This window comes from Anolis sagrei, chromosome 1, assembly GCF_037176765.1.
Source record: "Anolis sagrei isolate rAnoSag1 chromosome 1, rAnoSag1.mat, whole genome shotgun sequence".
Classification (NCBI taxonomy): Eukaryota; Metazoa; Chordata; class Lepidosauria; order Squamata; family Dactyloidae; genus Anolis; species Anolis sagrei.
In genome coordinates, this window is record NC_090021.1 from 305,598,156 (window position 1) to 305,621,634 (window position 23,479).

Here is a 23,479-nt window from a genome sequence, read left to right on the forward strand (position 1 = left end):
TGTATATTTTGAAAACTATGTCATGGGGAAATTTAATTGAAAATGGTTTTGAAAAAGCACCCAGAAGTGTGTACGTTTATAAAATACATGAAAATACACGTGAGCACTCTGAAAAATGTGAGTCAACGCATATTCAAATTTTGTACAGCATTTTCCAATAAATAATTTGCAATCTGATAAAAAAACTGAAATGGAATGAAAACTGAAAAATGGAAATATGAATGACATGGTGGACTCACCCACCCCTATCCCAAGCTAGGCCAATTTCAGGTACTGTAAAGACAAATTTGGGCAGTCTTTAGTCCTCTTCTGTTACTATTGCTGTATTTAGGGCAGTGGTTCCCAACCTTTTTTTGACCAAGGACCACTTGACCAGGGGCCACTCTCCAACATTAGTACCAAAAGAGTTATGAATCAGTTTTTGGTCAATTTTGGATTTGGTTTGGTTATTTGGGATACTAATTCAGAAAACTGCATTGGATAGACCACATCAGCTCGAGTTTCTGATACAGAACATATGACATCCAGTAGTTGCCATCTGCTCGCCCACAGAAAACCATATTTAATAAGCCTCGGCACTATACAAGGGTTTTCAAGAGACCAATCACTCTCGTTGCAACAGTGTAGTAGCAGTGGGGCCGTGGACCATATTTTAGTTTCTTGTAGATCAGGGGTAGTCCACGGACCACAGACTGGGAACCACTGATTTAGGGGATGCACTCAAGGAGGATGACAGGAAGGATAATACCACCTCCGTGGTGTCCTCCCTACCATATACATTTGTAAAAAAGTGATTATCTTGAGTACATGATTTCCCGAAGGAGGCTCTATAAACTGAAAGTGGCCATCTTCCATTCTCAGCTTGTCATGTGGATGTCTCACAGAGTAAGCAACTACTAAGTGGTGGGGGCATTACAGCAATCCTTTGGGTCTTTGGGGCTGCATGTGCCTCAGACCTGCCATTTTCACTCCTTGCCCTCCTTCTTTTATGGGCCTCGAAATGGCCAGTTATATTCCAGACCTCCCAGAAGGTGTCAAATAACTATTGGTTCAAACCCGTGATACTTTAATTTTCAGAAGTGAAAGATGCATATCCTGAGAGAGAGGAGCAACCTATCTCAGGAAGTTGAGCCCTCAACTACCAGTAAATGTCCATTTTGAGCCTTCTGGCGTCTGTTTTGCACATAGGCAAGCTTTTTCAAAACTGACCTGCAGGGTGTCCTTTACCTACTCCTACTCACTTGCAGTAAATACCACCTGAAGGGTCACTGGTTTTGCTAGTTACTTATTTATACACAAATATATTAAAATAACTTGTTTAATATCCTTGTAACTGGGCCATTTTAACTCACACTTCCAAGAGGAAGAAGTGAATATTTAAGGAAAGACAGACACACACACACACAGATAGAGCATGACACAATTGTGATGAAATGTAACCAGGAATGTGGCTACAGGCTAATGGCTGATCTGTGCAACAGCTGGGCACATTGTACCTGCTTGAAAATTCCTCGCACGCTGGTTCTCCTGACCGTGGCCAGCTGGTCGTGTGCCACCAGCTTCCAGCATGCCACCACAAATACTTCAAAAGTTATGCTTGCTAGGGCACGGAATTGCTTAACCCTTTGCAGCTCTCTGTCAGCAGCTGGCTTACGAACAGGAAACCCAAATGGGCAAGATTTTCAAATGGCTTTCGCTCTACTATTAATTGTTCAAAGCTTATGTTGCAGTGGTCAAGAGATTCTATTTTCATGTAACCATTTTCAGAAAGAGGTATAGGATAAAAACTGGAACTATTCTGGTTTTCTATACTGGTAGAACTCTCATTTGCATCATTGTTAACTCACCAAATTTGAAATCCCAGGATTCCACAGGGTGCAGCCATGATACTGTGTGTGTGTGTGTGTGTGTGTGTGTGTAGTAATTTCTGGCATATAAGACTACTTTTTAACCCAGGGAAATCTTCTCAAAAGTCTTATGCACCGGGGGTCATCTTATAGGGTGCGGGTACTGAAACTTTTGAAAATGGAGAATCTGCAGTCGCTGCATATGGTGGGGGAAGCAGCAAGCAAGGTGCTGTACAAGTACGGTAGAAGAATCCACTCACCAGGATTTGTGGAAAGAAATAACTTAACGTGGTCCCGATGACGAGGTGAGGGGGTAACTCACCAGGAAGGTGTAAGTGTAGGGTGGAACAAGCTGTAGGCTTCTGGGACACCCAGGGTATGGAAGAAAGAGATAGAGCAGCGCTGTGCCCAGAAAAAACACGCCTCTTTTACCTATCTGGCCCGCCCTTATATCCTTTTACCGTACCTCCTTCTCTGCCTGTCAGATCTTGCTCCTGAGTACTGCAGTGAAGCAGTACAAGTGTGCATGTGCAAGATCTGAGAGGCAGAGAAGGAGGTACAGTAATAGGAAAATTACCATATTGAAATCAAATCTGATGTTTTTTAATGTATAGCCCAAACTATATTTTAACTGGAAAAGTTGGGGGTCGTCTTATACACCCTGTCGTCTTATATGCCGGAAAATACAAAATTCCTGACCAACATAGTCTTGCCACTGTGAGTAAAATAATCACCTCCCCCCCCCCCCCTTTTTTTTAACTTCAACTTTATGGCATCCATTAGTAATGTTAACCTAGCATCCGGGGTAATGTTTAGTCCTATAACATTCTCTAATTCTTTAAATATATTGTTCCAGAAACTCTTCAGCAGGGGCATTCCCCCCATAAATGAAAATATATCCCTTTGTACATATCACATCTCCAGCAATAGTTACTTTGCTTCTTATCCATCTGATGTAATTTAACTGGTGTGATATACCAGCTCCATTTAACCATGGTAGCCATGTAGCCATGGGGGGAAAGTATGATAGCTGGTTGCGCAGCGTGGGTCAGAACTAGAGAAGCGAGAAAGCGTTAAATTTATAGCAAGCTTCATCCACATGAAGTGACAGTGAAGGATGGTTAAAAAAAATGGCAGTTAGCAATAGTTAAGTTTATAGCACACACCAGCATCTCTCACTCGCTGTGCGAGTGTAATTCTGACCAGCGTTGCGCAACCAGCATTGGGTTCCAGCATTGGGTCCCAGCTACCATGCCCAGTCATGGTAATTTACATGGAATTTCTACTCTGTTTTCCAGAATCTTAGTCCAATATTAAACTTGCATTTTGGATCAACATTAAGGCCCCTCCTTTGTTGTTATTTTCTGCTCCCAAAACCTTTTATTGCGCTTCCCTTTTTTCCATTGTGACCAGAAGAGCAAAATACCAGTTTATCTCACACATGGGTGGTAAAGATCACTGATGTAATACATGAGAAGAACTGCTTATTATAATTTATAGAATGGTTATTAAAGGCACCAGAGACAACCCTAATATTAAAAAGAGTGATGTGGTTGCCTCAAGTAGCAGGTATTGAGCTCTCTAAAGAACAAGAATGCATTGCCTGGGGTGAATTTGAAAAACACCAAAGGAGCCTAAATGTCTTGGACTAGCTCTGGAAAGCATGCCACACGCAGCATAACCTTTATTTAAAATGCTGACAGCAAGTGGGAAGGAAAAGGTTCATTTAGGCAGCTCTTTAATACTGCAGCTAGCTGCTTAACTCATCTGGCGATATAACCTACACCAGAACACATGCTGAGAAAACAAAGATAAGTTTAGTAATTAAAGATCAGGAATGGAAGTTTAGCATTTATGCTACGGAGTGGGTGGAAGAGGTAAGAACCACACTTAGCAAATGGCATGAGAGAACTTGGATCCAGAGCAAACATCTCTCACCCGACACACTTGCAGCCCTTTCATATTACACAATGATAGTATTATGGTTCCATTTTAATAGCAATGGATGTATCCTAAGGAATTTTGGGACTTGCAAGTTATTTTGAAAGGTTGGCATTTCGAATCCGGGAAGCAGGGTGAGCTCCCACTGTTAGCCCCAGCTTCTGCCAACCTAGCAGTTTGAAAAAAATGCAAATGTAAGTAGATCAATAAGTACCATTTCTGCAGGAAGGTAACGGCATGCTGGTCACATGACCTAGGAGGTGTGTTTGGACAACGCCGGCTCTTAGAAATTAGAAAACTGTCCCTCTAAAGCACTTTACATTTTTAGGTCTGCTCGTATGTCTTTCTACAAACGCCACTATCACCTTTTCATCCATGTCTCAGCACTATTTCCAATTTTAATTTTACATTTGGCCTTCTCACAGTTTTAATTGTATGTTGTCTTATTGATAATGTTGTATGTTTATTGCCTATGTTTTTATTTTAATTGCTTGTATTGTTGTGATTATTGTTTGTATTGTTGTGTTTGGGCTCGGCCTCATGTAAGCCACACCGAGTCCCTTGGGGAGATGGTAGCGGGGTACAAATAAAGTGTTATTATTATTATTATTATTATTATTATTAATTGAGATGAGCCCCACGCCCCATAGTTGGACACAACGAGACTTAATGTCAGGGAAAACCTTTACCTTTTATATTGAACTCTCGGCCAGGGAAATCTAGTGCCTTACCAAACTACAATCCCCAGGATTCCCTAGGGTTCAGCCATAATGTGTGGAATTGTAGTGCAATAACTGGTTGGTGTGAAAGTGTTCCAAGAAAGGAGGCCTGCTCACCTGAAAAAGTTCAATACGCTGCTCTGTGCGTTTGGAATTGGGATTCGGTATTCGCAAAACCCGAAATTCAGCTCGGAAGAGGTTGGTGCTGTTCTTTTCTGCTGAGGACACATTGAAGCGGAACAGATTGGAAGTCACACCTTTGGGGCAGTAAGTCAGCTCATCTAAAAAGAAAACAATGAAACCAGAATCACAAATGAGACTGATATTAATATTAATTTACTGCATTTATATCCTGTCCTTCTCACCCTGAAGGGGACTCAGGGTGGCTCACAAAACAGGCACAATTTGATGCCATATATACAATATATACACTAAAACCAATAATTAAAACATATAAATATTAAAACAATTAAAATCACACAATCCAAAGGCATATTCCAGGGGCCGTTCTGGTTGACAACCACATTGTTTCATAAACACTTATTACACTGAGGTTTATTATACAATGGCTTGGGCCCACAGCCATGTCTTCACTTTCTTTCTAAAGGTCAGGAGAGAGAGGGCCAATCTAATATCACTTTGGAGGGAGTTCCACAGCTGAGTGGCCACCACTGAGAAGGTCCTGTCCCCACCAGTCACACTTCATATACTCGTTCTGGTGGCACTAGGGAGGATGAATGAACTGTGTGTATATTGAAGCATTTGAGTGACTTCTCTTAAGCCTCCCTTTCATATTTCTGCATTTGTTCCAGCAAATATGAAGCTAGATTGCACTTGGGGGGATGGGTCCCCGCTACTGTGGTCCTGGTGAGAGCTGTCCATCAAGATCCCAAGGGAAGAAGAGGAGGACCCAATCCATGCAACACTTCACTTACCCTGTGAATCATGATTCCTTGCCCCTTTTTGTGTGCCACAAGTGTCTGTTTCACTCCGGCAAAGGAAAAGGAGATGGCTAGGACAACTGAAATATGCAGCAAAACAAAAGAGGAAGAGGAATCGGTCCTGTTTACAATCTCAACCAAGTATGTAATATTCTTTCACCTTTTTAAGGAGCTACCCAATAGTTGACATTTCATTTTTTACACATTTTTAATATAGATCTTACAGATGCAGTTTTGGTAATTGCATTTCTGAAATGTTACTAGTGCCTCTTGCAGTTGGGGCTGATGTGTAAACATTCACATAGCAGCCCCAATCTCAGCAAGTGAGCTGTTTAGCAGGTGGGCACGTTATGTGTTTGTTTCACCTAAAACCTCCCTTTTTTGCCAAGGTAAAAGAGGCAACAAAGATCCACCTAGTCAAAGCCATGGTATTCCCTGTAGTAACCTACGGATGTGAGAGCTGGACCTTAGGGAAGGCTGAGCGAAGGAAGATAGATGCTTTTGAACTGTGGTGTTGGAGGAAAGTTCTGAGAGTGCCTTGGACTGCGAGAAGATCCAACCAGTCCATCCTCCAGGAAATAAAGCCCAGCTGCTCACTGGAGGGAAGGATACTAGAGGCAAAGTTGAAGTACTTTGGCCACATCATGAGGAGACAGGAAAGCCTAGAGAAGACAATTATGCTGGGGAAAGTGGAAAGAAAAAAGAAGAGGGGCCGACTAAGGGCAAGATGGATGGATGGCATCCTTGAAGTGACTGGACTGACCTTGAAGGAGCTGGGGGTGGTGACTGCCAACAGGGAGCTCTGGCGTGGGCTGGTCCATGAGGTCACGAAGAGTCGGAGACGACTGAACGAATGAACAACAAAAAAAGAGGCACTCATGGCACACGGGAAGAGAAGGAACCAGCAACAGTTAGGTATTCTTGGAGTTGAAATCCAAAAATCTCAAAACACAAAGTTGATTTTGTTTGTGTGTGTGTGTGTGTGTGTGTCAGGAGTGACTTGAGATACTGCAAGTCTCTTCTGGTGTGAGAATTGACCGTCTGCAAGGACGTTGCCCAGGGAATGCTTGGATGTTTGATGTTTACCATCCTTCTCTCATGTCCCCGCATGGGGAGCTAGAGCTGACAGAGGGAGCTTCAGGTGAAGGGCAGAGTTCCCAGGTTTCTTTCATTATTAAGGATGTCCCCTATATGACACTTGGAAAGCTCCTCCATCCAATATTTTCAGTTGTGAAGGCTTTATAAAGATAGAAATGTGACATCATATAATTCAAGAATGTGGACAATGTGTTAATCTTAACAGAAAAATACAAGATAATTGGAATTGGTGCTACCTCTTGAGACACAAACACATCAACAGTTCCTTTGTAATTGCCAATCCTGCATGTCATGAATTTCAACAGCACCTTATTTTGAAAAGGCTCGTGAAAGGTCTCTCCATCATATAGTAGCCCTGGCATACTAATAACATATAATAACATAAGAACTTTAGATAGGTACTAGAAAGCTTAGCCACCAATTTAATGACCAGTGGAGAGAAAGAGGTATCATGAGTAGCTTATTACTTTTGCAGACAGCTTTGTCATCAACAGAAGATCAGAGTACTGACCTTCCTAAATGAATTAGACATTAGGCTTTCCTAATACTACTTCCACATTACAGCTCAGACCACAATTACTTCTTTTCCCCTTTCTCTATACAATGTGGAGAAAGTACACCACTGATCCTTTCTCCTTGAATCCCTCTCTAATTTTTTAAGCACAAAGCTTCCAGCTTTTTAAGCACAAAGTTTCCAGCTGGATGGGATCCTCAGGATGAAATTCTCTTGGGGCCTTACATCAGTGTAACTGGAAATTATGTGTAAGGACTTCTTCAGATATTGCGTAAGGAGATTTCTAGTATCTCCTTGCACAATACTTTTCTTCAGGCCATGCTTGCCCAACAACACAGAAGGATGTTAACTGCTCTGGAAGTCTACCATCCTTACATATCATCTGGCCATTAACCACCAGTTTTATCTTTGCCTTGTGCTACCATTCCAGAGATAAAACATTAGGGAGGCAGAGTTGGGAGGGGCACAAGAACAGAGAGAACTTTCTCTCCTGTCAACTTCTGAGAGAAAGCTTTAAGGGGACTCTTGAAATGTCAGATCTGCCTTTCTATCTTGTTTTAAGTTCTCCTTCTCCTGCTGTCTTATTTCCTGTGCTGGACTGAAGTTCTGGAACAAGACCTTAGTTATCTGGTTGGTGGTTTGGAGCCAGGCCTGTTTCCTGCATATCCAGTTCAAATTTGTCTGTATCAGCCCCGAAACCTCGCTGGAATATGATTTTCTTGCTTCCAGGAAGAGAGAGGCATGGAGAAAACTAATTTTGGCTCTACATTCATTCTGAATCATCACCTAGCAGAGAAACAGAACCATGGGAAAGTTTAACTTCTGCCACCTTGGAAGACATGGGATCATATCTATCGCTGAGGCAATGGAAGGGACACTACAAATGTCTGCAACTTTCACTAAGGCTATATCCTAACTACTCCCAGCAACTCTCCCATTGTGATCTAATTTCAACCGTTTTCCTCAGCATGCAATAATTTGATGAAGCCATCAAGATGACATCTTTGTCCTACAAAATTCAACTGGCATGTTTGTACACAGTAACAGGGTGAAGAAGAACCAACTCAGATACAGGGAGTTCCTGAGTTACAAACATATGACATAGTTAAGAACGGGGTGAGGCAACAGGAAGTGAGAAAAATCTAACCCAAAAATGGAAATTTACTCATAGAATAATAAGAGTTGGAATAGACTGCATGGGCCATGTAGGCCAGTGGTTCCCAACCTATGGTCTGCAAGAACGAAAATATGGTCCGTGACCTCAACATTACGACACCATTGTAACAAGGTGGACTGGTTTCACGAAACCCTCTTATAGTGCTGAGGCTTATTAAATATGATTTTCTGTAGGCAAACAGATGGCGACTACTTGATGGCATATGTTCTGTATCAGAAACTAGAGCTGGTGTAGTCTATCCAATGCAATTTTCTGAATCAGTACCCCAAATAACCAAACCGAATCAAAAGTTGAGGAAAAACTGAATCATAACCCTTTTGGTACTAATGTTGGAGAATAGTTCCTGGTCAAAGTGGTACCTAGTCAAGAAAAGGTTGGGAAAGACTGATCTAGACCAACCTTCTGCCTGCAGGAAAAGCACTCCTGGAAGAGCTATAATGGGGAAAAGGTGTTTCAACTGAAGCTTTATCACCAATCCTTGTTTCCACAATCAGCCAATTTTTCCAAAACCCCATTGTTACACAGACAGAAAGTGAGAGGATATCATCTGAATAGGGGCATAGATAGCAAAAAACAAATAAAAAACAAACAAACAAACAAAACACCATAGAGGTGTGAACCCTTCCATATGCTATATATTTTGACACTTAAAATGTACCTGTTTAGACATACATACAAATTCAGAAGAAGAAATCTACACAACTTATTTTGTAGGTGACTACCTGTAGTGTCATTGGGATAGGACATGAGATTTCATGCCCAATACCTCAGAACTAGGGACAACACTTCGCAATTTCACAGGAGTTGGGGCCCGATAATGGGGCATGATATAATAAACAGGTAGGACAGTTGCTCAGAGCATATCACTCAGATAGAATCTTATAAGGAAAGAGTTGGAAGAGATCTCATGGACCATCCAGTTCAACCCCCTGTGAAAAAGCAGGAAAATCACATTCAAAGCACCCCTGAAAGATGTCCATCCAGCCTCTGTTTAAAAGCCTCCAAGAAAGAGCCTCTGGGACAGAAAGTTCCACTGCTGAACCGTTCTCACAGCCAGGAAGCTCTTTCTAATGTTCAGGTGGAATCTCCTTTCCTGTAGTTTGAAGCCATTGTTCTGCATCCTAGTCTCCAGGGCAGCAGAAAACAAGCTTGCTCCCTCCTCTCTATGACTTCCCCTTGGATATTTATACATGGCTATCCTGTAGATCCGCCTAGTCAAAGCCATGGTATTCCCTGTAGTCACCTACGGATGTGAGAGCTGGACCTTAGGGAAGGCTGAGCGAAGGAAGATCGATGCTTTTGAGCTGTGGTGTTGGAGGAAAGTGCTGAGAGTGCCTTGGACTGCGAAAAGATCCAACCAGTCCATCCTCCAGGAAATAAAGCCTGACTGCTCACTGGAGGGAAAGATACTAGAGACAAAGTTGAAGTACTTTGGCCACATCATGAGGAGACAGGAAAGCCTAGAGAAGACAATTATGCTGGGGAAAGTGGAAGGCAAAAGGAAGAGGGGCCGACCAAGGGCAAGATGGATGGATGGCATCCTTGAAGTGACTGGACTGACCTTGAGGGAGCTGGGGGTGGTAACGGCCGACAGGGAGCTCTGGTGTAGGCTGGTCCATGAGGTCACGAAGAGTCGGAGACGACTGAACGAATGAACAACAACAACATCCTGTCTCCTCCTGTCATCAAGTCTAAAAATTAAAAACTGGAGGGAGGAGAGAAGGTGAGGTCTATGGATAATCAATAGCAACCACTCCAAAGCATTTGCAACAACAAAGACCAGTAACACACTTTTTTTACACTTTTGCCCAGACATTCCTCTTCTCACCCTTGTGCAGAAGAGGAAGACATGGCAGGCCCTGAGATCTGGGAACCTTACATCTCACAGATTTTGTCACAAGTCCATTTTTGCAAGAGTTTATCTGGCAACACAGCTTCCAGTCCTCTTAAATTAGCCCAGCAGCAAAAAAATTTGCCCCAAAGTGTTGCTATAGTAGACATTTATAGTAGTTTGATACCACTTTAACTGCTACAACATCCTATGGAATCTTAGGATTAGCAATTTAGGAAAGTACTTATATATCTTTGCTAGGGAGCTCTAATATCTTCCTCTGGGTGACAACATTAGAGCATCCTAGCAGAGAACTCTACATATCTCCCTAAACTACAAATGCCTAGATTCTGGAAGATATAGGCATGGCAATAAAAGTGGTACCCACCTGCTACAATTGTGTAGTGTTGATCTGTTCTTTCACTTGACACCTGAGCACACTTTGCTTTCATTTTGAATAGGGTCATATTTCCCTTGGGCCAGGTGTATTTGCAGACTTCTCTTCATACCTACTCTCTTCACCCTTTGCTCTAGCATCACTAATGTCTCTCTTTAATCTGGGGTCTCCTTTATATGAACGCAGTTTCAGTGAACACAGCTGCATGGCACCTGCAGTTTTCATCCTCATAACAAATAGCTTTATTTCATACACCTATTAAACGGGTTATAAAAAGGCATATAAACGAGCCACCAATTCCACCTCCATTTGTGCACATCAGCCTCCCCAAACTGCTGTTGTCCAGATGTGCTGGAATACAACTCCAATCATTCTTGACTAGTAGGCCTGGGTAACAACGGAAAAATTTGTTTCTAAAATCGATTCGTTTTTTGGGGGTTTTTGTGTTTTGATATTTAAAATAATTACAAAATTTTCCTTTTAAAAAGTTCGATATTTACGAAATTTCGTAAATGGTAAAAAAATAACGAATCAATTTCCGAAACAATAACTAATCGATTTGTTAATGGCAGACACGACCGCGAAATATGCTAAAAAACCTCCAAAAACTTCTGAAGCTTCCCTCTCCCTCTGTTGTTGACTGTTGGTGTGATATTATAATTTTTTTTCACTAATTAAACCATAAAACTGGCCCAGACATGCGGAAATAATAACGAAACGACCTCAGAACAATAACGAAACGAATACAATAACGAAATACGAAGCATTTACAAAACGTCTTTAAAAATTCGTTTTTTTTAAAAATTGCTCCAGAATGGTTCGTTATCACTTCGTAATCAACAAAATTAACGAATTATTAACGAATTACGAATTAACGAAACGAAACCGCCCAGCCCTATTGACTAGTATAGCTATCCTGGCTGGAAATAACAGGAACTCTATAGCTCAACATAACTGAAGGGCATTAGGTTGGCTGGCAGAGGCTGACCTTTGTCCTTTGCAATAATTCCCAATTTGATGATTTTTGTTTATTTATTTATTTACTACATTTCTATCCCGCTCTTCTCACCCTGAAGGGGACTCAGAGTGGGTTAAATAATTTGGCACAATTCGATGCCACAATTCAACAATATACAAAACAATACAGTAATAGACAATAAAACAGATGAAAACATATACGTATCAAAAACTTTAAAACACGATGCCTAGTCCTGCAGGCATCATTTGTGTTGCTACATTATGCCAAATCCGTATTGCACTACCCAAATGCCTGATTGCATAGCCAAGTTTTACCTGTCCAAACGCATTTCCCCCTATGAACCATTGCGGAGATTAAGATCCTCCGAGGAGGCCCTGCTCTCCATCCTGCCATTGTCACAGGTGCGATTGGTGGGGACGAGACAGAGGGCCTTCTTGGTGATTGCCCCCTGGCTATGGAACTCCCTTCCTGGTGAGATCAGATCAGCCCCCTCCCTCCTGTCCTTCAGAGGGATGGTAAAAACTTGGCTGTGGGACCAAGGTTTCGGGACAGTGCAATAAAGCAGCAATAGGAATTCTTACCAGGCCAATTAGATTAGACACGGATGATCAAGACTATTTTAATGGACACTGTGAAGGCCCTGTCAACTCTACCACCAATCGTGCCTGTGAAGGAGGCAGGATTAAGAGCAGGGTCTCCCAGGGGATCTTAACGCAGTCTAACAGGTTCATAGAGAGAACTTAATAACTTCTCTGCACAGCTAAAGTGGATCATGCTTTAATCAGCAGCTCCTATGAACATCGTATATAAATGCAGAATCATTGTAAATTATTTTGTCACACTTCTCTCTTACCATCCCTTTAGGTGAGCTGTTCTGTTATTTTTCATTAAGGAGATAACAACAACAACAATAATCCTGCAGTACGTCCTGCAAATCCGATATTTATATTACAATTCATAACAAGGGAACTCGGGGCAGCTAACATGAGGCCAAGCCCAACAATGACAACAAAGCAAATATACAACATAAAGTAATACATAAAAAAATAATAATAAAAGAACAATACAAAATAAACACAAGATACAATATAAAATTCCAATAAATGATCAAGGTGGGCAGGGATGGTTGAAAAGACTAAAATATTTACAAACCCTAGGTGAGATAGGTAGAGTAGTGTACCTGGAAGGAAGTTCAGTGGGACAAACAATGGGGTTTAATTACACTAAAGGGTGAGATAAAGTGCATCGAAGGACATTTTATGCAGGGTTTAGTCAAGGTAAGGGATTGTTGTTCATTCATCTAAGGTACATCGGAACAGCCAGATTTTTAGGCTCTTCCTGAAGACTGCCAGAGTGGGTGCTTGCCTAATCTTTTTGGGAAGTGAGTTCCAGAGCACAGGGGGCACCACAGAGAAGTCCCTCTCTCTTGTTCCCCCAAGTCAAACTTGTGGTGGGGCCGGGAGCGAGAGAAGGGCCTATCCGGAAGATCAAAGGGATTGTGCAGGTTCGTAGAAGGAAATGCGGTCATGAAGGTAGGCGGGTCCCAAACTGTTGAGGGCTTTGTAGCTGATAACCTACACCTTGAATTGGGACCCGGAAATTAATGGCAGCCAATGGAGTTCCCTAAAGGGGGGGGGGTAGACTGCTCCCTGAAATTCACTCTGGTTAGCAGTCTGGCTGCCGATCGTTGGACCAGTTGAAGTTTCCGGGCCGTCTTCAAGGGCAGCCCCACGTAGAGTGTGTTGCAATGGTTCAATCTAGAGGTAACTAGGGTGTGGACCACCGTAGCCAAGTCACTGTGGCCAACTAATCATATGCATTTGTGGGACTGTTTGGTCAAATGAATACGTGAAGCTATTCACTTCTAAGGTAATAGTGTTGCTTTGGCACCTAATTTTCTTATTATTTCTGGTTAACGTGGCAGGCTCAAGAGTGGTTCACATTCCTACTTTTTCCATGATATTTTTTGAAATGCGTGGGAACATGTTATATGTATGAACTAATTCTCTGCAAGTTTATGTAGAGCAGAGGAACACCTGACGCTACACATAATCTTTGAGAGGTTTTTTTTTAACAACAGATTATCAAGGTTTTCTAATAATTGATAGACAATTTTGTCTTGCTTGGCTCTCCCCCCCCCCTTCAATATCAAGTGCCCCCCCCCCCCATCAAATTCATTAGATATGTAAGTTTCCAAAGAACTAAGCACTATTCCCAACCAGCTGCAATTGATAAATTCAGGAGTTACAGCCACTCCCAATACAGAGAGCATCATGTTGTTCCTGCCTGGCCTGCAGCTGCCAAAAAAGCAGCCTGCCAAAAAAGAGGTGGTAACACTGCTTCAGCTTCACAAATGTGGTCAAATCCAGAAGGATGCAAAGCCAGGTTAATCCCCCAACCCCAAAAAGGCTTCTCTTGAGCCTAAAATGGCCTGGGGAAGCAAAAAATAAAATAAAAGCATGGAGAATATGCCTTCCATGTCCCTTAGGTAGTGTTTGCAGCATTTCGGGGCTAAAGAAATTTATTTATTTATTTATTTAGAAAGAGTGAAGTGGGAGACTGTAGTCCTCTAAAGCAGTGTTTCTCAACCTGGGGGTCAGGACCCTGGGGGGGGGGGTTGTGAGGGGGGTTTCAGAGGTGTCACCAATGACCATCAGAAAACATATATTTCTGATGGTCTTATTAACCCCTTTGGCAGAGAAGGCTGAAGATCTCGCCGCCTGTCCATCTCTTCCTTTTTGGAAACAGATGGCGAATAATACCACCAAAAGCCCTCCTCCTGCTCTCTGGATGTAGATGAACTACATCTCCAAAACTCAAGGTCAATGCCCACCAAACCATTCTTGTACTTTCTGTTGTTCATGGGAGTTTTGTGTGCCAAGTTTGGTTCAATTCCATCATTGGTGAAGTTCAGAATGCTCCTTGATTGTAGGTGAACTATAAATCCCAGTAACTACAACTCCTAAATGACAACATCAACCTCCCCCCAACCTCACCAGTATTCAAATTGAGGCATATTGGGTATTTGTGCCAAACTTGGTCCTGTGAATGAAAGTACGTCCTGCAAATCCGATATTTATATTACGATTCATGACAGAAGCAAAATTACAGTTATGAAGTAGCAAGGAAAATAATTGTATGGTTGGAAGGGGGTCACCACAACATGAGAAACTGAATTATGGGATTGCAGCAGGCCCATAGCCAGGATTTCGATTCGGGGGGGGGGGGCTGAGTCTGAGTGAAAGAGGGTCTACCCTAGCAAACCTTTTGTATCGTTACCCCAATACCCCCATGCATAAGGGATATATTGAGTATAGTGATCAGATCATGATATGAATAAACATAGCAGTTTAAATAATGCACCAGTAAGGCCTTTTCCCAAACCACCATGAGAATTTGGGGGGGGGGGGCTGAAGCCCCTCAAGCCCCCCCCCCCCCCCAGCTACATGCCTGGGTCGCAGCATCAGGGTTGAGAACCACTGCTCTAAGGATTCCTGGAAGGTCAGTTGCCCCCTCTAGTAGAACTTCCTTCTCCATTAGTTGAGAATAATATAACCTCAGTTGACTGAAGCAAGCTTTGAGAGAGGCAGCCTTTTCAGGGAAAGAAAGGGGGAGAGCGAAGTATGAGACACTCAAAGCCACAGGGCATTCTGAGGTGTCCACTTCCTTTCTCTGGGACTTTGGTGTTAGGCAGTTAAAACTGATGTTGTGGTGTTTAAGCTGCATGTCTCCACCTATGATTCAGAGCCTGGAAAATTACTTTTTTGGAGTAAATACTCCAAGGATCTGCTGGAAGTGTTCTGCGAATTGTAGTTCCCCAAAGTACTTTTGCCAAAGCTCTCTGCTTAACATGTATCTCTGCAAGCAATATTTCAAAATTCCATAAGCCTCCAGTGATCTCCTTCCAAAGGAAACCAAATCCAGTTAAGTGCTGTCCCCTTGGAACTTTTCAGTACAGTGAAGTAAAGATAGCACAACAGTATACATGACAGTCTGCAGCGTCTTGCTAATGTCCACTAAGAAATGCTGATACCCACTGATGTTGTTGAACATCTGCATGGGCTGAGATATTTGTTGTTTGCTCAGTCTCTGTGGCTCCATATTTCCAGATGCACAACATCTGCTCAGCATCTGTATCTTCAGTCCTGGCTTTGGCCCCATAGAACTTTCTCAGCATCTTTTCCACTTATCGTCAGCTGTGTATTTTCTCTTATGTGCTTCTTTCATTGACCATTTCTCAGTATCACGAGGAGGCTATTCTGTCATTTCAGCTTCCCCCCCTCCTCTTCCATGTTTTGCCAACAATTTCCTCTGTTTTCTCCAGAGCGTTGGAGTACAACATCAACAACAGCCCCAATTGGGGGTTTCTGGGAGCCACGGCCTTCCAAAAGTAACATTTCCGAGCTGTGCTTCTCCTAAAGTTCCTGAAAGGCTTCCTTCACAAAGCCATCTGGGAACACAGTTACCTCTTGAAAAGGACAATGAGCCAATAATCTTTTTCATGGAAACTTCTACATCATTGGTTCTCAACCTTCCTAATGCCACGACCCCTTAATACAGTTTCTCATGTTGGAGTGACTCCCAACCATAAAATTGTTTTCCTTGCTACTTCATAACTGTAATTTTGCTACTTTTATGAATTGTAATGTAAATACCTGGTATGCAGGATATATTTTCATTGACTGGACCAAATTTGGCACAAATACCCAATACACCCAAATTTTTATCCTGGTGCGGTTGGAAGGGGGGATTGATTTTGTCATTTGGGAGTCGTAGATGCTGAGATTTATAGTTCATCTACAGTCAGCGCACATTCTGAACTCCATCAACGATGGAATTGAACACAGAACTCCCATGACCAACAGAAAATACAGTAAGGGTTTAGTGGACATTGAACTTGATTTTTTGAGTTGTATTTCACCTACATCCAGAGAGCACTGTGGACTCAAACAATGATGGATCTGAACCAAACTTGGCATGAATACTCAATATGTCCAAATGTGAACACTGGTGGAGTTTGGGGGAAATAGACCTTGACATTTGGGAGTTGTGGTTGCTGGGATTTATAGTTCACCTACAATCAAAGAGCATTCTGAACCCCACCAATGATAGAATTGGGCTAAACCTTTCACACAGAACCCCCATAACCAACAAAAAATACTGTGTTTTCTGATGGTCTTTGCCGACCCCTCTGACCACCCCCATGACCTCCCAGGGGTCCCGACTCCCAGGTTGAGAAATACTGATTTACATCAAGTTCAATCAGAATTTAGAAAAAGGTTTGGGTTGGTTATTGGTGTTTGGCTTTTAGGTCCCAATTCCTCCAGCCAGAATAGACAACGAGCATTTCAACCAATGCTAGCAACTGTATGGTTGAGATCACATGAACTATTTGGGGATCCATTTCATAACCATGGCCTTTTCCTTGGAAAGACCACAGTATTATTTCATTTCTCAGCAGAAACTAGACCACAAAGTTACTGCATGAATCAAGTCACACAAGCGCACCAGTGTGGTGGAAATGAAAACTGAGTTGGCCCATGTTTCAAGAGCCGAAGGACCTGAACAATGCTTTTTTGCTTTGTGCCTGGCTGCCAACTCAACCAAACATTTTCCTTAGGACTCCAGATTTTCTACAGGACGTGGGTTGAATAGTTATGCTTACGACTAATTGTGTCCATCCCACAACACGTGACCATTTCACCACATGCCAAACATAACCCAAACGCACATACCTTACTGTGCCAACTCTTACTCTCTATGCATTTCATGAACAAGGAACCTTGCCCAGTGCCTGTGGTGACTACTACTCACATATGGAACATTTTAATACATATACTCAGTTCTTGAAGAATAATTTTGGCTTCCAAGGCTCAAGAAACACTTTCCCTTCTCATAGTCCTAAATTCCCAACCCCCCTCTCTGTCTCTCACTCTCTCTCTCTCTTCCTCTCTCTTGGTTTCTCATCCCCTTTTTTTCCCTCCCCCTCCCCGACTTTAGGTTTCTAGACATTGGCTTGGTTTTCTGTTCACTGGCTGGATTTGGGCTGATGTTATTCCAAGACTCGGAAAGCCGTCCCAGCCCCTGGCGTGTCCCTTTGCCAATGCTCTGGCTCCTCCACCTGCTGGGAGGGAGTTGCTCTACAGTGAGAGAGCCTGGCTTTCATAACTTCATGGTTTTAAATACGTTGACCTCCTAAAAGCCTGAGCCTATGTATGTTTACTCAGGTGGAGGTCCACCTTAGTTCAATGCAGAGCTTGAGAAAATGTCTTATTTTTTGGTGTTGTTCAAGGCAACACTAAAAAAAACACTGGCCGGAATCACTGGGTTTCTGTGAGTTTTCTGGACTATATGGCCATGCTCCCAAGCATTTTTTCCTGACATTTCACCCACATCTATGGCAGGCATCCTCGGAAGTGGTGAGGTTTGTTGGAAACTAGATAAGTGGAGTTTATATATCTGTGGAATGTTCAGGGTGGGAGAAGGAACTCTAGTCTGTTTGAGGCAAGTGTGAATGTTGCAATTGGTCACCTTGGTTAGCATTGAATGGCCTTGTAGTTTCAAAGCCTGGCTGCCTCCTGCCTGAGGGAATTATTTGTTGGGAGGTAATTAGCTGGCCCTGATTAATATCTAGAATTTCCCTGTCTTTTGAGTGTTGCTCTTTATTTACTATCCTGATTTTAGATGCTTTTGATACTGGTAGTCAGATTTTGTTCATTTTCATGGTTTCCTCTTTTCTGTTGAAATTGTTCACATGCTTGGGGATTTCAATGGCTTCTCTGTGTAGTTTGACATGGTGGTTGTTAGAGTGGTTCAGCTTTGGTTCATCAAGTGCTCTGCTGTGGCTGACTTCTCTGGTTGAATTAGTCTGCAGTGCCTTTCATGTTCCTTGAAAGTGCCTTTCATGTTCCTTCAATGCTAATCAAGGTGATCAATTGCAACATTCACACTTGCCTCAGACAGACAAGAGTGCTTTCTCCCACCCTGGACATTCCACAGATATATAAACCTCACTTGCTTATTTTCTAACAAATTTCACAACCTCTGAGGATGCCTGCCATAGATGTGGGTGAAACTTCAGGAGAGAATGCTTTTGGAACATGACCACACAGCCTAGAAATCTCACAGCAACCCACTCTGTTTTTTCTTTTTCTTTTGCAGATTACACTGGCTGAGCTGGCCGGGGGGTTCTGGGAGTTGCAGTTCAAAAAAGGATCTTTCCCAAGCTCAGGATCATAACAGACAGTAGGCTAAATTGCTCAGGATATCAAAAGTAATATTCTCTTCCCAGCACTCTGCCTGTGCTCACCCCAACACCCCATTTGTTGCTTTCTCCACACACAAACACACCCTTCCACCTGAATTGCCCACTCCCTTCCTCTCGCCCCAACAGGGCTCTGTAAGAAATTCAAGGGCCCAGGACGGCCTCTAATGGCAGCAAAGGGTACTGTGGCTCTTGCCAGAACCTCACACGGCTTCCCAGATGATTGGAAAACCTGTCCATGCACTCCTGCGCTTGCCAAGATTCCAGGCCTAGTGAGGAAAATGTATTTACTAGTGGTTGGGTGGCGGAGAATCAAGGATTTGAAGAGACGAAGCAGTCCACAGCCTGCGTGCCAACCCGTAGACCCACAACTTCCATTTGGGAGTCAAGTACATTGGCCACAGAGCCACCACATCGCCATTCAGGGATGCTTTCTCCCCAACAGGGTTCCATAAACTCCTGACTGCTTAGAAAACATCAGTGTAGCCAATACATACTGATACCGGTTCATCCATAAGCCTTTGCAAAGACAGACTGTACATTTCGCACTGACTTGGCAAGAATGGGAACAGTGTGTGCCAACCTGTCTCCATGCTCAAGAATACCACCTACACAAAATAAAACACACACACTGCAGTTTGTGTTGCTGCAATGGTTAGTCGGTGCCAACCTTTTGGCTAGACAGGGTTCTGCATCTCTGAGATGCTGTTGCCAAGACACTTCCTGTCCCTCCCTATCTAAGGATTTTTTCCCTCTTTCTCTGAAGGCACTGAGAACCAAGCCAAGTCTGCAGTCTGGCAACCAGGGTTCAAATCAAGCTTCTGATTGGGGCTCCTTCCACACAGCTGAATAAAATCCCACATTATCTGCTTGAACTGGGATATATGGCAGTATGGACTCAGATAACTCAGTTCAAAGTCAATATTGTGATTTATTCTGCCTTGATATTCTGGGTTATATGGCTGTGTGGAAGGGCACCTGGTGATCTGGACAACTCATAAGACTCACTGGCTTAGCTCAGTACAACCAAAAATCTCTGCCTCACTTTCCCTAACTGTAAAATATAAATAGAAATTACATTAGACTCTTAGTGATGTAGCCTAGAGCCCTTCAAGAACACCCATACAACCAGGAATGCCCCACAATATCTGCTTTGAACTGGAATGTATGGCAGTATGGACTCAGATAACCCAGTTCAAAGCAGATATTGTGGGATTTTCTGCCTTGATATTCTGTGTTGTGTGGTTGTGTGGAAGGGCCCTAGGCTACATCACTAAGAGCCTAGTGTCTAGACTGAAGGAAGTAATAATTCTGTTCCATTCTGTTTTGGTAAGACCCCACTTGGAAGAATGCATCCAGTTCTAGGCACCACAATTCAAGAAGAATATTGACAAGCCAGAACATGGACAGAGGACAGTGACCAAAATGGTCAAAGGTTTGGAAGACAAGCCCTACAAGGAAAGACTGAGGGAGCTGAGTCTGTCGAGCTTGGATAAAAGAAGGCTGAGATGGGACATGATAGCAATGTTTATTAAATATTTGAAAGGATGCTACACTGAAGTCCAGGCAAGCCTGTTTTCTACTAAGACATGGAGCAACAGATTCAAATTGCAGGAAGAGATTCCATCTAAACATTAGGAAGAACTTCCAGCCGGCAACAACTCTTTGACAGTAGAATATGCTGCCTCAGAGTGTAGTGAAGTCTCATTTTCTTGTGGTTCTTCAACAGAAACTGGATGGCAATCTCTCAGGAATGCTTTGATTATGTATTCCTGCATGGTGGAATAGGACAAGACTAGGGGGCTCTTGGGGGTCACTTCCAACTCTAGGATTCCAGATCAGTGTAGATTCTGGTCAGTGTAGATGGAGCCACAGTGTAGATCAGTAGTTCCCAATCTTTTTTTTTACCAGGGTCCACTTGACCAGAGACCACTTTGACCAGGGTTAGTACCAAAAGGGTTACAAATGCATTTTTGGTCAACTTTAGATTTGGTTTGAGGTACTGATTCAGAAAATTGCATTGGATAGACCACAACAGCTCTAGTTTCTGATACAGAACATATGCATGGTCAGCAATAAGGAAGGAGTGGCATGTGTGGAAAATAAATAAATAAAATAAAGAGGAAGGAGGCTCATGGACCAGATTTTCATCCTCACTGCCCACTGGTGGCCCGCAACCCACAGGTTAAGAACCAGTGGTCTAGATGGAAGTGCAGTCTTCACCACAACTTCCTGTCTCAGCTTCCCTAACCATGAAAGAGAAACAGAGTGGTCCAATTCCCAATTTGTTCTTGCTTTCAGCATCTAAACCAGTGGTTCCCAACCTTTTTTGACCAAGGACCACTTTGATCAGGGCCCACTTTGACAGGGGACCACTCTCCAGCATTAGTACCAAAAGGGTTACGAATCAGTTTTTGGTCAAGTTTAGATTTGGTTTGGTTATTTGGGATGCTGATTCAGAAAACTGCATCTTCTCAACCACAGAAAACCATATTTAATAAGCCTTGGCACTATAAGAAGGTTTCTTGAGACCAGTAGCTCTCGTTGCAACAATGTCGTAACGGTGAGGTCGCAGACCATATTTTAGTTCTGGTGGTCCACGGGCCACAGGTTGGGAACCACTGATCTAAATGCAGGCATGGGCAAACTTGGGTTCTCCAGGTGTTTTGGACTTCAACTCTCACCATTCCTATCAGCCTCAAGCCCTTTCCTTTTCCTCCTTGGAAAGGAAGGGGCCTGAGGCTGATAGGAATGGTGGGAGTTGAAGTCTAAAACCCTTGGAGGGAAGGCTGAAGTTGGCCCATGCCAGCATCTAGTTCCAGGATTCTAGGATTCCCAATCTATGCTTCCGGCATTCTAGGCTTAACTCTAGGATTCCCTGTTTCTAAGAATGGGCCAACTTCAGCCTTCCCTCCTAGTAGTTTGGACTTCAACTCCAACCATTCTTATCAACCTCAGGCCTTTTCCTTTCCCCCCTCAGCCGCTTAAAAGGAAGGGGCCTGAGTCTGATGGGAATGGTGGGAGTTGAAGTCCAAAACCCTTGGAGAGAAGGCTGAAGTTGGTCCATGCCAGCATCAAGTTCCAGGATTCTAGGATTCCCAAGTCTATGCTTCTGGCATTCTAGGCTTCCAACTCTAGGATTCCCTGTTTCTAAGAAGAATGGTTTGGGAGGTCCTGCGACTTACTGTGCTCGGGGGAGCCCTGGATCATGTCGAACTTGTGGACCTCCTTGGCGTAGTACTGGGTCTCGGTGTTGTCCTGGGCGCAGCTCTCCTCCTCCTCCTGCTCCTTCTTCTTCTCCTCCTCCATCTCCTCCAGGAGCTCCCGAGTGCTGTTGTAGAGGGCCAGGACCTGGTAGGGGACGTGGCTGGGGCCCAGGGCCTCCGGGGGGCTGGTGAGGCGCAGCTTGCTGAGGATCTGCCCGCGGATGGCCTCCACCCGCTTCCTCTTGACGTGCTCCAGGTCCAGCGTGGTGCAGGAGGAGAGCGCCAGGGCGGCCGAGGCCAGGCTCAGGAGCCCCACGAGCAGCAGCAGGCATCTTCGCTGGGGCATCTTCGGAGGGCGAGGGGCGCCTACAAGAGGAGCAGGAGGAGGAGGAGCAGCGGGGCTCTGGGCTCCCTCTCCATGGGGGGATTTCGGGGAACGGGGTGGCTCTGCTCCTCAGCCGCTCAGGAGGCATTGGTCGGGCTTTCAAGAGAGCCCCTGCGCGGACTCTGAGGGGCCATTCCCGCAAGAGACAAGGACTCTGTGTGCGCTTCAGAGAGAAAAACGGGCTCTCTCTCTTTCCCACCTTCTTCTTCTTTCGACGACGCTTCAGGGGCCAACCTGGATTTCCCAGCCAGCCATCAGTTGCCCCCTTTCTCCTCCTCCTTCTTCTTGGGGCGCCTTCTTCTCCTCCTTCTCCTCCTCCTCCTCCTCCTCCTTCTCGGCACACTCTGCCTCTCGGCTCCCCTGGCTTGAAATTTTATACCTCCCTCCCATGACGTCTCTGGGACGGGCAAAAGCGGGCGCCCGAGCGCGAGGGAGAAGCCTCGCTTCCAAGCCCGGCCTCCTCGCCTCTTAATGCATTCAACAGGCGCGTCCTGAGGAATGGACGAGGCGGGGAGGAGGTGTATCGGGAGGGCAGGGCGGGGGGAGAGGGAGAGGGAGAAAGCCAGGCACAAGACAAATACACACCAGCTCACGCCCACGCCACTGAAAGCCTGGGTGGGTGGCTTTGTCCTCCTCCTCCTCCTCCTCCTCCTCCGGCCCCCTCTCGTGCCGAAGACAGAAAGGGGCTGTTGGCGCCCCGCACTTTTTTAGCAACAGGGGCAGCTGCCAAGCCCTTTCCCTCCCCTCGCCTCAGGTCTTTTCTTCTTTCCAGAATCCTTGTTGGCCGGAGAATATTCCTCTTCTTCTTCTGGGCGCCTGCGCGGGGTGGAAGAGTGAAGTCGGTGGGATTGGGAAGAGAATCCGGTCCATCCAAGGCCCTTCCACACAGCCCTATATCCCAGAATACCAAGGCAGAAAATCCCACAATATTTGAGTTGGGGACCCAGGGGCCCTACACAGAATATCAAGGCAGAAAATCCCACAATATTTGAGTTGGGGACCCAGGGGCCCTACACAGAATATCAAGGCAGAAAATCCCACAATATTTGAGTTGGGGACCCAGGGGCCCTACACAGAATATCAAGGCAGAAAATCCCACAATATTTGAGTTGGGGACCCAGGGGCCCTACACAGAATATCAAGGCAGAAAAATCCCACATTATCTGAGTAGGGACCCAAG

General features: G+C 44.1%; 1 protein-coding gene across 1 annotated transcript in view; it reads right to left on the reverse strand.

Annotated features, from left to right (window-relative positions):
- The window catches only part of TGFB3 (transforming growth factor beta 3), a 36,264-nt gene extending 13,472 nt beyond the window's left edge, over nucleotides 1-22,792 (reverse strand). Inside the window, exons 1-2 of the mRNA XM_060758156.2 lie at nucleotides 21,894-22,792; nucleotides 4,625-4,788 (exon numbers count right to left, since the gene is read on the reverse strand). Of these exons, the coding sequence (XP_060614139.2) occupies nucleotides 4,625-4,788; nucleotides 21,894-22,260 (531 nt within the window). The 5' untranslated portion in view covers nucleotides 22,261-22,792. The remainder of the gene's footprint in view (nucleotides 1-4,624; nucleotides 4,789-21,893) is intronic.
- Nucleotides 22,793-23,479: the final 687 nt, after the last annotated feature.